This window comes from Rosa chinensis, chromosome 6, assembly GCF_002994745.2.
Source record: "Rosa chinensis cultivar Old Blush chromosome 6, RchiOBHm-V2, whole genome shotgun sequence".
Classification (NCBI taxonomy): Eukaryota; Viridiplantae; Streptophyta; class Magnoliopsida; order Rosales; family Rosaceae; genus Rosa; species Rosa chinensis.
The window spans coordinates 20,151,235-20,168,593 of record NC_037093.1 but is presented as its reverse complement, the minus strand read 5'-3'; the positions used below and the strand labels follow the sequence as shown (position 1 = coordinate 20,168,593).

The 17,359-nt window shown below is 39.7% G+C and overlaps 2 protein-coding genes across 2 annotated transcripts; one reads left to right on the top strand and one right to left on the bottom strand.

Annotated features, from left to right (window-relative positions):
• The first annotated feature begins 890 nt into the window (after positions 1–890).
• LOC112173416 (aureusidin synthase) lies at positions 891–5,095 on the top strand. The gene is made up of 3 exons (XM_024311034.2): positions 891–1,147; positions 1,239–1,403; positions 3,282–5,095. The coding sequence occupies exons 2-3, from the start codon at positions 1,300–1,302 to the stop codon at positions 4,873–4,875; spliced, it is 1,698 nt and encodes a 565-aa protein (XP_024166802.1). The 5' UTR covers positions 891–1,147; positions 1,239–1,299; the 3' UTR covers positions 4,876–5,095.
• A 6,214-nt stretch (positions 5,096–11,309) lies between these two features.
• LOC112174792 (aspartate carbamoyltransferase 3, chloroplastic) lies at positions 11,310–14,178 on the bottom strand. Its single transcript, XM_024312603.2, has 6 exons — positions 14,013–14,178; positions 12,999–13,542; positions 12,779–12,918; positions 12,189–12,362; positions 11,827–12,063; positions 11,310–11,732 (listed from the first exon to the last, which is right to left on the bottom strand). Exons 2-6 carry the CDS (start codon positions 13,513–13,515, stop codon positions 11,625–11,627), a joined length of 1,176 nt encoding a protein of 391 aa, XP_024168371.1. The 5' UTR covers positions 13,516–13,542; positions 14,013–14,178; the 3' UTR covers positions 11,310–11,624.
• Positions 14,179–17,359: the final 3,181 nt, after the last annotated feature.

Genomic DNA, 17,359 nt, shown 5'->3' with positions numbered 1-17,359 from the left:
CAACAACATAAACTTTCAAGGTTAGTCTTCTTCTGATATGTTTGACATTCAAGATGACATATATTTGCATCTAAATGTTAGCTCGATCAAATAGTTGTTCTATTGGTTCGGTATTAAGCACGTACAGGCACACAGTCCACACCTTTTTGTTGTGGATTTTAAGTTATCAATTTGGCCACGAACACTGTGTTCAATCTAGTGGTAGTATTACAATTGTATTCCATGTATGACTGTTTTTGGAAAGGACTAATTAAAGACTGGCTGTCTTTTCTCCAAGTGTGGATCCCGCTTCAAATTCAATGACTTTAATAACACTTCTGCACTAGATTTTCAAAGGATTCCTGTCGAAACTTAATTTTCAAAGCATGGAGTCATTCCTACATGTAAAATGAGCCATGGAAAAATAAAATAACTGGCTACAAACATGTCAATTTGGTATATAAAATTTCAATTTGGAAACACTCCTAAAAAGGGAACATGGGTATAGTTGTTACCCAACGGCCTTTGGTCTGTAACAAAATCTCTTATTGTTGAGTACAAAGCTCTTCTGATTGTCATTATCAACTTCACCATTTGTATATTGCATCTAAGTACGTATAATAAAAAGATATAAGTAATGTATATTTATATTAAATTTTAACGTGCAAATAAAACTTACACTTTTCGTTTAAGAGATTGAAGTGAAATGCACAAATTTAGGCTTTTTCATACAAAAGTCAATTAGTCATACATAACAAAATCTCCTCCTGAAATTTTAATTAACAAATCCATACCAAAAAAAAAAAAAAATTGTATTTAACAATTAGTTTGCATCTTGGTCCCCAACCTGAACATTTTTAATAACTCCTCTCCTTGGCCACATGTAATACTTGTAATTTCGGTTTATTTAAAGAAGACTTTGGGTATCAGGACAGAAAGCAATTCAAAGACGTTGTCCAGGCAGAGCTCTGTAGCCAGCTAGTAGTTAATTACTAGTCGATCGATCTCCAGCAGATTCATTTTCTCCATATATGGTTCAGCTAGCTAGATAGCTCTAGCTAGTACATATACATACACTTCGATTCTTCAGTTCTTCAATTCTCGTGTGTGTGTGTGTGTGTGTTATTGAAACATTCACCATATGCATATGAACAGCTTGAGATATACAGTGAGTTAATGGAAACTCTTATTTAAAGACATCGAATGCATTGATTTATATACGTGAATAACTTTACTCACCATGTTAATTTTGGGTACAGGTGGTGAGGAGCTATATAGATCTTAACAATTTGCTAGCAGCTGCTGCAAAGTTGGGAAGCTATGGATGCAGCAAAGAAATGGGGTTTCGCTGTAACCTTGATATTCATCATGTTTGCAGTATTGCGTCTGACTCTTCTGGTCCTCAGAGATCCTAATGAATCTTGGTATGCATGAATTACAGGTTAATTACCTTTGCAGCTTTGGTTTAATTGATCATGGTTCCAATCTCATGGTTAGCGGTAAATTAACCAGTGACTTGTAGGATGTTTAAACTTGGAGAAGATATAGTAGGAGGTCATTTAGTTCTCAATATATGCATCTATATATTAAACATGCATGCATGGTTCTGTGTGCAAAAGTAAAAAAATAAAATAATGATAAAAAATGAAACTAAAAACTAATATCTGCATGGAGTTACTGAAGACATGTTTTGAAAAGTCTTGGGGTTGATCCAAGTAGCGAGGAAGGGTAAACAAAACTTGAGTTGCGATTTGATTAGATCAGGATTTCTATCTGGTTAATTAGCTGAAAGCATAATTGGCTACATTATTTGGTAAAAGAACATTAGTCTTCTCAAATGATTTGGTACATACTTCATTTGGTATATAAGGTTTACAATCTAAGAACTTTGGGTGACGTGGAGCCTGTGTGGCCGCAAAGCATGCGCACACGTGGGTTAATCCGCTCTGATACCATGATAAAGTAATATGGAGTTCACATCCAAAACTAATTAGCAATAGATGGAACGGCCCAAACCTTATAAACTCATAGGCAATATCCTATTTGTCCTATTTTTTCCATGTGGGATGTATATATTCTCAACAATTTAGAGGTCCACTTTTACCCAACCTTTGTTTTTTTTATTAGCGAATAGGGATTGTGGGATAAAGAATATGCCTAGTTTGCTATTTATGAAGACTCGTCCAGAAGAATTAATATTGCGAGGTCGACGACTCGCCCAGAAGAATTAATATTGCGAGGTCGACCTGATATATGCCCATCAAGCCAGCCTAGCTGTAGATGTATTAGTACTCCAGCAGGTCCTCTTAACCTAGGAGTGGTGATAGATGTCCTTTCATTTCTGTTTTTGGTTAAGCCTAATGGAAGTAGATTTCATCCTGATCGTTTGAGTGAAGTTCCTTGCCCTACCACGTACAGTTATGTGTTAGGCAGCCAATTAAGTTGTTATTGTTTCAATCTCTAAGAGCAAGTTCACCCTTTAGGTTACTGAGTTATGATCATTTAGGTATTGAGTTAGTCACTATTCACCCACTTTTTTATGGTTAGCTCCATGTGAAGCCACGCATCATATGAGGGCCGGTGATGCACCCAAATATGTGAACTTTAAGAAAGAAGGTATAATCTTCAAGATTCTTGCACCTAGCCCAATATCATTTGGTCTAATGATATTAATTATTATTTTGTAAGTGAAAGGTCATGAATTCGACGTATGCCTATGGACTAGTTGTTATTCATTCTTAGTTGTAACATTATCAGTTATTTATTGACATTTTCACTAAAAATAAATAAATAATATTCTCACACTGGAATCATGGTCAAATCACAAATTTATAAATGACTTAAATAACTTATTGTACACGTGACTTAAATCATTGATAAATAAAGAAGCTTTTTGAAGAAAAAACAAAATCAAAATTATTAAAAAGTTTGGGTAAGAGATGTTTTTTCTTTTAAAAAAAAAAATAATAATTAGTTTTCGAGTGACTTGGTGGGTCAAGTTAGTTGAGGTGTCTTGGGGATAATTAGGTCCAATTTGGCCCTGCGGTTATTATGATTTTAGCAACTTATTTCTTAATATAAGCAGGTTGAGCTATTTGGTAAAATAGAATCAATCAGCTTATCAAGTTACCACTTCCCTATGAAGATATACAAGCTAGAAATTTGCTAATTCTATAATCTGTAGATCGATTTCAAAAGCATTTACATCTGTCCCAACTGGGGCCTTAGAGGTGGCAATGGGACTAGAGATGATACTTGCAACTCAAAACTGTTCTGAAGTCACTTCTACTCTTTGTTTTCAGGAAACTTATGGACACAGTCCTAGGCGTATTAGGAATAGTTGACTCAGATGAGTCTTCAGGAGGCTACAAGATTGATAAAGAGGACCTTTCAGTAAGTCTCAACTTAACAAGTTGTCACTCATCATATGGAAGGCCAGATCTTCTTGTCTATTGTTGTCCTCCAAGAAGTATAGCAGAAGAACCCGTCATTGATTTTCAATTTCCAGGTCCTTCAACCCCTCTAAGAATTCGGAGGCCAGCACACCGTGTTGGTCGTGGCTTCATTGCCAAGTACAAAAAGGCTCTCTTGATCATGAAGTCACTTCCCTACAGTGACCCTCGGAGTTTTCGTCATCAAGCTGATATGCATTGCATCTTCTGCACTGGTGCTTATGACCAGCCACATTCCCACCGCCCTCTCGACATCCATCGGAAATGGTTCTTTTTCCCATGGCACCGGATGCTGCTTCACTTCCACGAACGCATCATCGGAAGCCTAATTGGTGATGACACATTTGCTCTGCCATTTTGGAATTGGGACTCCCCTGATGGAATGGCAATGCCCGAATGGTACATGCATTCACCTTTTTTCGACAATCAGCGGGACGTTTCTCACTTCCCACCAAAAGTTAGTGATTTAAACTATGACTACGAGAAGACCGATGAGAATATGGAAAACAAAGAGCGGATGCACTTGAACATGGTGTTCATGTATAGCCAGATGGTGTCTGGAGCAAAGAAGCCAGAGCTGTTCATGGGGTGCCCTTATAAGAATAGTGAGGAGGGTGTTTGTGATGGCCCTGGTACAATAGAGAGTGCTCCTCACAACACAATCCATACATGGGTTGGTAGCAATTTCAATGTCATGAGGGAAGACATGGGAGCATTTTATTCTGCAGCTAGGGACCCTAGTTTCTATGCACACCACTCGAACTTGGACCGACTTTGGGAGGTTTGGAAGCAAATTCACAAGGTCGACTTGCAAACATTTGATCCTGATTGGCTCAACTCTAGTTTCTATTTCCATGATGAGAATTCACAGCTTGTGAGAATCAAAGTTCGTGATGTTTTGGATACTAAAAAGCTGAGGTATGTTTATGAGGAGGTTGATCTTCCATGGCTGAATACGCGTCCAAAGCCTTACTCTATTCCATCCAAAATTGCCAACCATGCACTGAAAATAAGAGAAAACAGAACCATTTTGTCTGCAGAATTAGGACCAGGTGGTCGGAATCTTGAGAGCTCCATAACAGTGAAGGTGGGCAGGTCTAAATTTAACAGAAGAAAGCAAGAGAAAGATGAGGAGGAAGAGATTTTAGTTGTTCATGGAATTGCTGTGAGAATTGATGAGTATGTTAAGTTTGACGTGTATATAAATGTAGTCGATGAGAGCAAAATCAAGCCGGGTTTCAGGGAATTTGCCGGAACCTTTGTTCACATACCTCATGGAAAGATGGATGATGACAGAAGGACCAATCTGAAGTTTGGTATTTCAGAAGTTCTTGAGGATCTGGAGGCAGATAGAGATGAGAGCATTTGGGTGACATTGCTACCCATGACGAAGTCATGCACTAACACAACAATTGATGGGATTCGGATTGAATACATGAGATGATTGATGCAAAATATGACAGAAGTTTTGGCCTTGCACCAGTTACTATATTCATTTTGCATTGTGTGATATAGAGAAACAAATTTATTGGGTACTTGATCTATTATTCTTACAATTTATACAGGTTGGCGTGCATGTATTACAATAATATGCATATGATTGTTTGATAATATTAGAAAAATAAACCTCAGTCTGCTATTGCTAATAAATCTGGGGCTGAATGCATAGCAGCAATTTTTAGCTGTTTTAGTTAAACAGATGCAGAGGAAATATATGAAAGAAATAAGGATGTTACATGAGGATATGAAAAAGAAAAAAGAAGAGTGCAACAAAATTCATAAGAAATACACAAAACCTGGGCAATATGTAATGCTTTTTTTTTTTTTTTTTTTTTTTTTTTTAAAGGGTTTGGAACCCAGCCGAGCTGGGAGGCTCAGCCCCACGCCCGGATCTAAATATTAAATAAGAAAAGCAACGGGGGGACATAACAACCTGTACCCTGAGCTGTTTACACAGGAGAGCAAGCAGCTGAAAATGAGAGAACAAGTTGGAACTCCAGAAAGGAGCCCATGAAAACACTGATTAAAGAACCAATTAATCTCGCAAGAAGAGAAAAACTGAAAACAAACTGTCATGAATAAGAGGAACCAAACTAGCGAACTGAACCAATTACCGAAACCGGTAGTCCATTTGGGCTGAATAGTCATGACCAAAAGAGCTAAGCAGGAAAGGCGGAATTGAATCCCACCAAGTTGGATTGTCATTTGTGGCGCCAAAATTAGCCAGCTTGTCAGCCACGCGGTTCCCCTCTCTATAGATATGGGAGATGTGCACTTGCAATTGACTAATCGAAGCAACACAGTTTTTCCATCTGGTACGAAGACGCCAAGGCACCCTAGATGGGTTATTAAGGTAGTGCATAACCAACATTGAATCGGTCTCTAACCTTAGAGGAAACCAGTTACGATCACTTGCCACTTTAACAACCGCCATTACTGCCAATAACTCAGTGTCAATGGCCCATGGCACAATTGCTTTACAAGAGAAGGCACCTAAGAAAGCTGCCTCACTATTTCTAAAAATGCCTCCGAAGCCAGCATGATTGGGATCACGAAAAGAGCCATCTGAGTTTGCTTTGAACCAATTATCTGGCGGGGGAGTCCATGTGACTGGAATATAACGAGGTGCCATGGGGCGAAGGGGGGAGATGCCCAATAGGCCAAAAATGGGAGCTGCAGTGGATGCCAGGGAGGATGAGGCAAATATCAACCCTGCAGATTCCCTTAGTGATAGGGTGAAGAACTGCTTAAATCTTGCTAGACAAAAGGCGCCCCATCAAACTTTATTTTGTTCCTTTCTTGCCAGATGCACCAAAGGAGGTTGCAGACAGCTATGTACCACAATAACCTGGAGGAGTAATCGAGGAAGGATAGCAAATTATCAAGGAAAAAATCGCGGAGCGACGCACCCGGGGGAAACCGCAATCTGAAGAGATGGTGAAGCCAATGCCATAATGAACTGGCGATCTCACAAGTCTGGAAAAGATGCATACGTGATTCAGAATTTGTCCCACAGAGGAGGCATCTAGAACAAAGGCATGTACCTCGTATCTGAAGAAAATCATCTGTTTGAATTTTTCCATGCAAGACTTTCCAGGTAGTGACACTCTTTCTAGGCTGTATTGCAGCATGCCAAATGTGCTTGCACCATGAAGGGCCAGGCGTGGGATGATCCAAGGCGTTGTAAGCATCACTGGATGTCAGTGACCCTGACGCCGTTTCGGACCAAATAACCTGATCAGGGGAGGGCTCATCTGGAAGCTCAATTGAGCGGATGGACTGGGCAAGAGTAGGCAACGTGCGACAGAAGCTTGAAGGTAAGTTCCACCGCCCATTCGCAATGAAGCAAGATACTTTATCATTCAATAGCTTTTGGACCTCTTGAACATAATTGAGGGAAGAAGCAATGGTTTCCCCCAACCAATTGTCACGCCAAAATCTGATGGAATTGCCATTGCCAACTAGCCACTGAACCCCTTCCGACAACCTTGGCCAGAGCTTCTTGAGACCTAACCAAACCGAAGATTTTTTATAATAAGAGTATGGTTGCAGACCAATTTTTACAAACCGATCGTGCAGAAAATTGGTAGAGGTGGACGCACGAGAGGCAACGTCCCAACATCTTTTGAGAAGCAAGGCCCTGTTCAAAGTGAAAATATTTTTTAGTCCTAATCCCCCCTGCTCTTTTGGGGTACAGACTGTGTTCCAGGCGATGAGGGCGGAGCCATCCTTGAGAGGGTCCCCGTTCCAAAAGAAGTTCCTGATCCATCGTTGAACTTTCTTTAGCAGGGCCTTGGGCCATTCATAAACATGAAAACTGTATATCAAAATGCCATGAATCACTGAGGAAATGAGCTGTACTCTTCCTGCTTCTGATAATTGCCTACCTTTCCAAGAGTTTAGCTTACATCGCACTTTGTCCGCAATTGAAGCAAGGTGCTCAGGTTTCGGGTGTCCAATAAAAATTGGGACTCCAAGATATGTGAAGGGAAGTTTGTCCACCTGAATCCCCAATATCCGGCTAATTCTATGTTGTGTCAACAAAGCATGCTTGCCGAGGAACAGATGTGACTTCGTTTTGTTTATAACCTGGCCAGAATTCAAAGCATACTCATCCATAAAAGAAAGAAGGTTCCGCAGATGAGAAGGTTTACCTTGCACGAACACCATAATATCATCTGCAAAGAGCACACGAGAAGGCGGGGAGATGCCTGACGGCGCTGCAATACTTTTGATCTTATTTGTGGAGATAAGAGAGGAAAACCCTCGGCTTAGGACCTCCTCAGCAAGGCAGAAAAGTAAAGGCGATAAAGGGTCACCTTGTCTGACTCCTCTGGAGCATGTGAAATAGCCATAGGCCTGCCCATTGACATTAACAGATAGATAAGCTGATTTCAGAATGGCATGGGTATAAGTCACGAAGTTCGCATTGAATCCGAAGGCTTTTAAGACACATAACAAAAAGTTCCAATCCAGGGTGTCAAAAGCTTTGCGAACATCAAACTTAATAGCCACATTTCCATATTTGCATTTATGATCCAGCAAATTAATGCATTCAGAGGTAAGAACAATGGGGTCAGTGATGGAGCGCCCTTTGATAAATGCGCTCTGGTTGGGGGAGATGATCCGCGAAGCTATGGGACCAAGTCTATCTGCAACAATCCTTGTGATGATTTTAAAAACAAAATTAGCAAGTGCAATAGGGCGGAAGTCAGAGATGCTCTCTGAGTCATGTACCTTTGGGATGAAGATAAGGGTGTTCGAGTTAAAGTGAGGCAGAATGAACCCATTGTGAAAGAAACTTTGAGTTGCCCTAACCACATCATTTGCGACTACAGGCCAACAAAAAGTGAAGAAGTCTCCACCGAAGCCATCTGGGCCGGGAGCACTCTTCCCATCCATGCTCTTGACCGCTGCAAAGACTTCCTCAGGAGATGGCATAGCAAGGAGGGAAGCGTTTTCCTCATCTGTGACTAAGGAAGGGATGGTTCTCTCAACCAAGCCCGTATTCGTAATGCGTGGATCACAGGAGAAAGCCTCTTGGAAATGTTGTTCTATATGGGCAGCAATGGCAGGTTGATCTGTGAGCACTACGTCATTGACTAAGAGGGAGGATATAGAATTATGGAGGCGACGAATCTTTATCATATTATGAAGAAAAGTAGTGTTCCTGTCACCATCTTTTAACCAACGGATTCTAGATTTGTCCCTAAGCAACGTTGCTTGTAGAGACAAGTCCAAAAGATATTTGGCATGGGCTGCCGTTTCTACTGCAGTCCGCTCCGCATTTTGACCATGAGTTGAAATTTCGGACTGAATTGCATCCAAAGCGGCGCGGGAGTTATTCACCTGAACATGCACGTCCCCCACATTATCCTTGCTCCATGATTTTAACATGGATTTCAGAGAGCGCAACTTGGAAGCCAGAATAAACTGTGGACAACCAAAGAATTGTAGAGAGGCCCAGAAAGTCCGAATAAGCTCTAAAAAATTTGGCTTTTGCAGCCACATAGTCTGGAACTTGAAGGAAGGGCGCGGAACAAAACCCAACTTTGAACAAGATACCAAGATGGGACAGTGGTCAGAAGTGGCTTTTGTGAGAGTACAACAGTCCATCAGGTTCCAAGCATTCATCCACTGGAGGTTGGCAATTGCGCGATCTAACCTTACTTCCGTAAATTTATTAGACCAGGTGTAGCTAAGGCCCTGTGTGGGAATATCAATAAGGCCACATGAAGTGCATGTTTGACTAAACTCAAGGCAGGAAGTTGCGTTTGGAGGACGACCCCCACGTTTTTCATGTGCACCCAAGACACAGTTAAAATCACCAAGGACAACCCATGGGCACTGGCCATGCAAAGAGTGAATGTAGTTTAGCTCCTGCCATAACTGACGTCGACCCCCAACTGAAGTTTTGGCATAAACTGACGTAAAGATACAAGGAACTCCCTCATAGGAACAGGAGACAGTAATCTGTTGGTCTGAGCTCAAAATGACCTGTGTGCTCAAAGCTTCCTGACACAAGAACCACATGTTGGGGGCTTGGCATCCCCGGTTATTAGTAGTTACAAGTTTAAGGCCCAAGGACCTCCAAAAAGAGAAAGGAATAGATGCAAAGTTAACAAAGGGCTCTGAAATACAAACAATGAGGGCTTTCTGTGATCGTACCATACTAGCAAGGGCACGCTGAGAGTCGTCGTTGCTGATGCCGCGTGCATTCCAATAAAGGATTTTCATCAGAAACGCTTGAGACTAGCTCCCTTACGAAGGAGAGCACGTCCCGCAGGTTTATGAGAGATTATTTTCATTTTTGCTTTCTCATTTTGCTTCAGCAATTTCTTCGACTTCTTGTGTAGGACGGGAATGAATTCACCTTCCTCCAAAGGGTCAGTTCTAGCTCCCATCTGATAGTCACTTTGATTACAGTCTGCCATAATAATTGGTGGAACAACTGAAGAAACCACGGGAGTCGACGTAGAGCTAGCAGGTTGGAGATCAAATTCTGTTTCCATCCAAGTAAATCCAGGCGGGACGCTGTCACTTGAATCAGATTGTTGCACGGGCACAGCAGTCATCACCGGCTCATCCAAAACTGGAGTAGCAGTGAGAGCTGGAATTGCAGTGATAGATGGAGCTGCTGGGAAAATCTCGACATTATTCAAAACAGGTGAAGCCATCGTATCTTCAACGTCGTGCCTTAAGGTTGCTGTTGTGGTTGCCGGCCGTGGCGAAACATCAGGTTGTCTGGCTCTGACTGGTCTCCTAATTGCACCTCCAAGCTTTGAATTGTGCTGTGACTTGCGTGGTCGATGATTCCTCCTTCTCTTCAGGTCAGAACGCTCTGTTGACCTTCCCCGCTCGTTTGGGATAGCAGCCACAGTGTCGACCGATGCCACAGAACGGCAAGAACCAGCGACATGACTTGTTGTAACCTACAGCTATATACCAAAGCTTAGAAGCAAGGTTCTAGTATTGGTTACCCTATATAGAGGAATTTGAATATAGAAAATGATGTATGGTCCACACTCTCAGTGCAAAAAGGTTATTTTTCAGGAATATCAACATATTTGCACAAAACGGGAAAAAGGAGAAAAAAAGAAGAAGATGGGTACATGATCTTATTAACAAATCCTTGGCAAAATAACAGAAGCTCAGAAACAGTAAAAGATGATATATGAATAGAACAAGTACCCTTGAATACAAACCCCTTCCTGAAAGATAAAGCAGACGCTTGGGACTGGCTTTATTTAGCTTCAAGTGGCTCTCTCATGCTTGGACCTGTGATTACACAAATAACCTATTGGTTTCTTCAGCTACTATTTCCCTAATCAAGCTCGCTTAACACCCATTTTTTAAGTCCCCATCTCAGTAATGAGTATTTAATTTGCTTACAAGTTTTCTTATGCAACCGCTACAATTTCTACCTACTGTTGATTACACCACCTCCATCTATGCTTTTACTTGATTCATTGTCAGGACAGATTCGAATTGTGTGTTTCACCAAGTCTCCACCAACTCCGGTACATATTGTCTTCTGTTGATACATATATACATTAATCAACATTTGAATGCGATCGTCTTTCTCATGTCAATCTGTCTTTCTGATGACACATGCAGTCACCTTTGAATAAATATTAGAGTACAAGGAGAAAATTGACATGTTTTGATTGATGTTCGTTAGGAAACCACTTCAAGATCGTTTCTCTGTCCAAATCCTTAAACATTCCAATCCCGAGTTCCTGAAATCTCTCTAGCTCTAAAGGAAAAGGAAGAAAAAGGTAAAAAGTCCCCACTGGATGTAGTATGTACAAGGGGTAATGATTCTCAGAGGGCTGTTCAGAGGCTCCACAAGCGATGGGGGACCGGAGGGGGTTATTATGTTGAAGCATATGCAATCTTTTTTCATATAAGGAAAGCCATTTTACCATTCGATCAGGATGTATTGCACTGCTCTCATTGAATCGGGTTATTTTGTCCCACAATCACTTCATGGATAGTACAAAATGAAACTTCAAAGAGTTAACTAAAAATAAGTCAAACTTACTTTGAGCTCAACAAACTTTCTAGTCGAAACTTATCCCGAATGACCACGGAAAAAGAGTCAAAACTTCTCAACTGAAAAAATGCTTCCCTCCATGCCTACGGTTTTGTAACCAAAACTTCCAAAATAACTGAGGAAAATAGATGCCTCCCTCACCACCCTACAAGTAGAAGTTTCAATAGGGCCATCCTAATATATAGGCCGTTCTTTGCCTGTCTGAAATAGGCAGCTCTCAGATCCCCATCAACATCAACAGTAATCTGATGACATTCAGAGATGCAATGATTACCTATTAGCTAAATCAATCAACATAAGGCCTGCTAAAGAGGGCAAAATCATTTAGAAAACCCTTACCTCATCAAGTCTAGGCAGAGGGTGCATGACCACAGCATGCTTCTGCATCACCTCTAACACATGACGGTCCACAATGTACTTCCCTCGAGCTTCTTCATAGAGATCGATTCTTTCTCCAAACCGCTCACGCTGAATGCGAGTTTGATAGAGAATGTCACACTTAGATGCAACTTCCATCAAATCAGCACTTTCTTCCCACTCAACTTTCCTTGATGTTAAATAATCTTTTATGTCATTCTGGAAGTTATAGAAAAAGTGAGAATCCAAATCTCCTACATTTCGCATACTTTCCAGACTTGCCTTAAATATGATGAAAACAAAAACATAAGCAAAATAAAGTGACACCCTGTTCGGAAATTTACCTTCATTTTCACTGCATCAGGAGAGACGAAGTAGATCTTGACATCATTATACCTGGCAAGCAAGTATGCAAGTGAACGCACTGTCCTTCCATTGGCAAGATCTCCAACAAGTGCAACTTTTATGCCATCCAGCTTTCCTATCTCTCGTTCAATAGTATAGACATCCAAAAGGGCCTGTGGAGATGAGCAAAGCATCTAACTCAATAGGTTACAGGATTACAACAACCAAATAAAAGATACTAAAACTAACAGGACCTAATGCCAGCAGTATGCCTTAGTATGAGACGAGACCATCATTATGCTTGTACCCGCATCTGTAATGGACTCAGTGCAAACTAGCATCTATTTTATTATAAAACAGTTTCCTTTCGTATCCACACTTCTTTTTCTCTCCCAAAACTATCTCTATTATAAACTAAATTAAAGAATGCTTTACCCTTCATCATTGTACAAAGGGAATTTTATCTACCAATAAATATAGCATTGACAGTTCCTCAGTCAATTGCAACGGCTGATTACGGGATTTCTACGTGCCATGACCCATATCACTTTGCCTCAGTTAATTGCAATAAGGACAATTTTCTGTGTACCTGAGTTGGGTGTTGTCCAGGACCATCTCCTGCATTAATTACAGGAATGCCAGCAGTTGCTGCTGCTCTTTTGGCTGCACCACTCTCAAAGTGGCGCATCACAATTATATCCGAGTAACCCTCAACGGTTCTTATACTATCTGAAAATCAATCACCCATGTCACTGTTTAATCATAGTAAAATCATCTCTAGAAATCTAGTGAGTGGAAGAAGAACATACCTTCAAGTGTTTCTCCTTTAGCTGCTGAAGAAAACTCCCTTGCATTTTCAGTTGTCAAAACTTCTCCACCTAACCGTTTCATGGCAGACTCAAAGGACAGCCTAGTTCTAGTAGAGGGTTCATAAAAGAGAGTAGCCATGAGATATCCCTTAAGAATTTGGCTTCCCGGTGATCTTTTTTCAATCTTCTCCATATCACGTGCAACTTCAAATATAGCACCCAGAATATCTCTATCAAACTGTTGAGCTTCAATCACATCATCAAGTTGAAACTTCTTCCCCACCAAAAAGGAAGGTGAATTTTCAACTTTCAGTGCACGACACAAAGTCTCACTTTGTGAGAATTTCTCATTGGGTAACAACCTTGGATGTTTTAGGTGCATTGAGTTGGAGTGACTGAATTGCTTACAGACAAGGTCTGAATAATTGCACTGGAACTGTTTATAGTCTGTCTTTGTTTTCTGAAACGGCATTACCCCTTGGATCGAACATGAAAACAGGGATGATGAAGCAGCCATTATGTAGAATCCAATCAATCGAAGCCTCTGCATATACCATAAAACTGAAAATGAATCTCATGGTAGAAATCAAAACTATACGAGGCTGAATAGTTTGATATGAAGAACAAAAATCCTATCATTAGTCTGCATAGAACATTCACCAGGAAATCGCACACTAGTAATCCTTGCATATTTTACATACACTTGGGTACAAAATAGAGAAAAGTAAAATAAACGAGCCCAAGTTTTAATCAAGGAACTCCCATCAAATTCATAAAGCCCATTTCAGACATCATTGTTCTACTGAACAACAGTAGTCTCAGGCAAAAAAACCAATGAACAAGGAAAATGCACTTGACATTGAGCAAAACAAAAAGAACATTAGATAGTTAAACAGGAGAGTCTCAAGCATCATAAACCTTTCTGAACAACTTAAACAGAAATCAACAGCGCAGATTTAGTATATCATTAGAGCCCAACAAAAGAACCAAGCCAAAATCACCAACAGAAGCTACCTTCTTCCCTTTAGAATGCAAAATCAAACCCCCAGCAAAACCAACAACTAGTTTGATGGGTTTATAAGCAAAATCATCATTATTCCCACGCTTGGTTGATGGGTTTAGAGCCCAAAAAAGAACCCACTTCCCCAAAGTTGAAAACTTTATCAGCTTTATAGTCTCATATACAGTTTTCTAAGTTAAAACGGATCATCTCACCTATTTGGATGGTAAGAAAAATGAAGAGACCAAAAAGATGAACACCGGTGCGCCGCAACACAGACAAATCAAAGGAGGATGAAAAAGAACCAGAGAGCGAGAGAGAGAGTTGTCAGTTTGCCTAGAAAGGAAGGAAGGAAGTCTGGATTTTGTAATTGGCGTGAAAAACGGCGCAGTACCAGACTCTCAGCTCTCAGTGCATATTTTGTCGACTAAAATGCTAATTGCTCCACTCACAGATAATTTTCATTTTGTTTTTCCTGCATTAGGCACTAAAGAGATATTATGGTGCTGTTAGCTCCCATCCAATGTTTTAAATTTCTCCGAAACTGCCGAAATTTCCATAATTTTGAAGTACCGAAATGAAATTCATATGCTATATCATTTCCGTCAGAAGTTTTCTGAAATTTTCCTAAATTTTCCGTACATTTCCACGAAATTCTTAATTTCCAAAATATCTACACACACAATATATATTTAAAAATTCACACCGAAATTTTGTCCGAAATTTCTCTAAAATTTCTGTTAAATTTTTATGTCACCTACAATGAATTTTTACTTCATACTTTTATAGAGAAAATATGAAATTTTGATTTTTTTTTATTTTTTTTTGCAATTAAGTTGAATACAACAAAAAACCTTTTTGTTTTTATCTGCTATAAAGTTGAATGCTCCAACCACAACATGATTTCCTTTTTGCTTTGTCTCAAATATTGTATGCTTCATACACTGTAATATCATATTAGGTAATTCCACAATATCCAATATATGGATTGCATGTGGAAATGGAACAACACGTACACATACAATAACCATGTGATGAAGTACAAAAATCATTTCCAAAATTCATGTACTTGGGAGCAGTATTGTATGATACTAAATGAAAACAGTTCAACCAGCTACATCGAACCACATCATAGTAGCTTTTATATTCCTTTTGTTGTACTTGTTCATTTTCATTCACCGGGGTTTTGGTTTTACGTGCTCTCCCCCACCCCTTGTAATTTTCTAATTATTAAAAAAAGTAAATCATATTTACATTATCAATATACAACACATAGATAAAAACTCTAGTTTAGCAACCTACTACAGTACTAATTAATTACTCGTCTATATAAAATATCATAATTCTATTATAAATGTATAATTTTAGAGATGTTACATTGTAAATAGGTTTATTATAAGTTAGTTTAGTCTATGTAAAAGTTTCATTCAAAAATATCATTTTATAAATGCAATTAATTAGATTTCTTTATTTTTAACCGAAATTTCCACCGAAATCGAAACTTTCTCTGAAATTTCCTTAAATTTGAAGTATCGAAATCGAAACAGAAACCGAAACCGAAATTTGAAACCTTGCTCCCATCACAATATGATAATGTCACGTGATAATTATTTATTTATTGTCGCTTCTATATATAAATATATAGATAAAATATCTTTTTGAGTCAATTAGTTTTAAGTTTAAAAATCATGACTTATTTTGAATGTAATCCGGACGAAATTTTTTATTAATAGCAGTCCAATGACTAGGCATCCACATCAGCTTACTTTCTTATGTTAGTATGATGAGTCAACTTCTACTTTTTCACATACCGAATTTACCCATAACAATATTGCTGAAAACAATCAATAATTTATGAGTCAATTAATAGAGAGTTAATGTTGTTTTTCAATTAATTTAGTATTTATAAAAGCCATACCAATTATGTCATTAGCATAACAAAACACTTAATTGATGCATCATCATTAAAAAAAATTATAACTTGAATAAAATGATCATACCCCACCATCATTTTACTTCATGATCGAACTACGAGTACAAATTATTTGCACAGAGATATCATGATCCTCACACATTTTTGGTGAACTATCCTTTTATATTATATTATTAACAATTAACTATTTTTGTTTTGATATGCTTTGCACAAATTGATTTTCAAAACTTATCATTGTTGTCCAGTACCATTTGGTCTAGTGGCATAAGTCTCTCTTTTGTAAGTGAGAGGTTGTGAGTTCGACTCACAAAAAAAGACTAGTTGTTGATGGGATCAAAAAAAAAAAAACTCATCATTGTTCCCACGTCTCATTCAAGATTCTAAAAACTAATTATAAGTTTCCTTGACTTTCTAACGAAAAAATTGTTGAAATATTTTGAAAGTGTCATTTTCATTCAAATTAGTCTGATATAACACATAAGTTTGTGATATTACAAACAGCAATTTGCATTCTAACCCTCTCTCTAGAACGCCTCGATGAACCCCTCTCTGTAGAACGTCGTTGGTTGCGTAGAAGCCTGTCAGGCTGTGCTCCGGCATCGGCGACTGCCTTTGGCCTTGCCTGCGCATGTTGGAGGTGGTCGAATTGGTAGCTTAGTTAGGAGGCGTGCTTCCGACTCGGAGGTTGAGATCGGTGGGTGTTTCTACCGCCTCTCTCCCGGTTGCAGGTGGTGGTTGCATCATGGCATTGGGACAGGATCGAAGTGGGCATAAGTCCTTGCAGGGGCGGAGGTGACGTCTGGTGGTAGTCAGCGGTCGGCCGGTTGGGTTTGATTGTTTTGATTGGTTGGCTGACGACGATGATCGAACGTTGGTTTCGACTCAGGCAAAGGCGTTTTGGCCTGGATCGGGATCGCGGTCATTCTCCGTTGGTCGGGCGGCGATGGGTCGTGTTGCAGGTCTGATGTCACTGATTGGGAGGTGGAGGTGGAGGTGGAGGCGTGGTGAGGCAGGTCTGCAGCTTGGGCCGGGGGGGGTAGGTATGGCCCACTTTTGGTCTGACCTTCTGGGTTTGGGCATTGGTTGTGGGCCTTTTTGGGCTGAAGCTTGGGTTAGGGTTCTCTTTGGGCCCTGCCTTGTGTTGTTTTTTCAATTTACTTTACTTTGTCTTCTTTTGTTATGGGTACCCTAGGTTTGTTTTACTCTCTAATTTTGTTAGGGAACTACGCACTTTCGTGCCTCTAGCAAATCCTTTAGAGTAATAACAACAGAGGATTCTCAAGATAAGGGCAAAAGGAAGCTTTTGGTTCCAAGGTCTCCTTGCCTAGTACTTGAAATTGAGTCTTTTACTATTTGCTTCTTAGTTCTATCTAGTTGTACACCAATTGAGGTCTCTAGGCGGCTAGGTTTACTTTTCAAAAAGAGGCT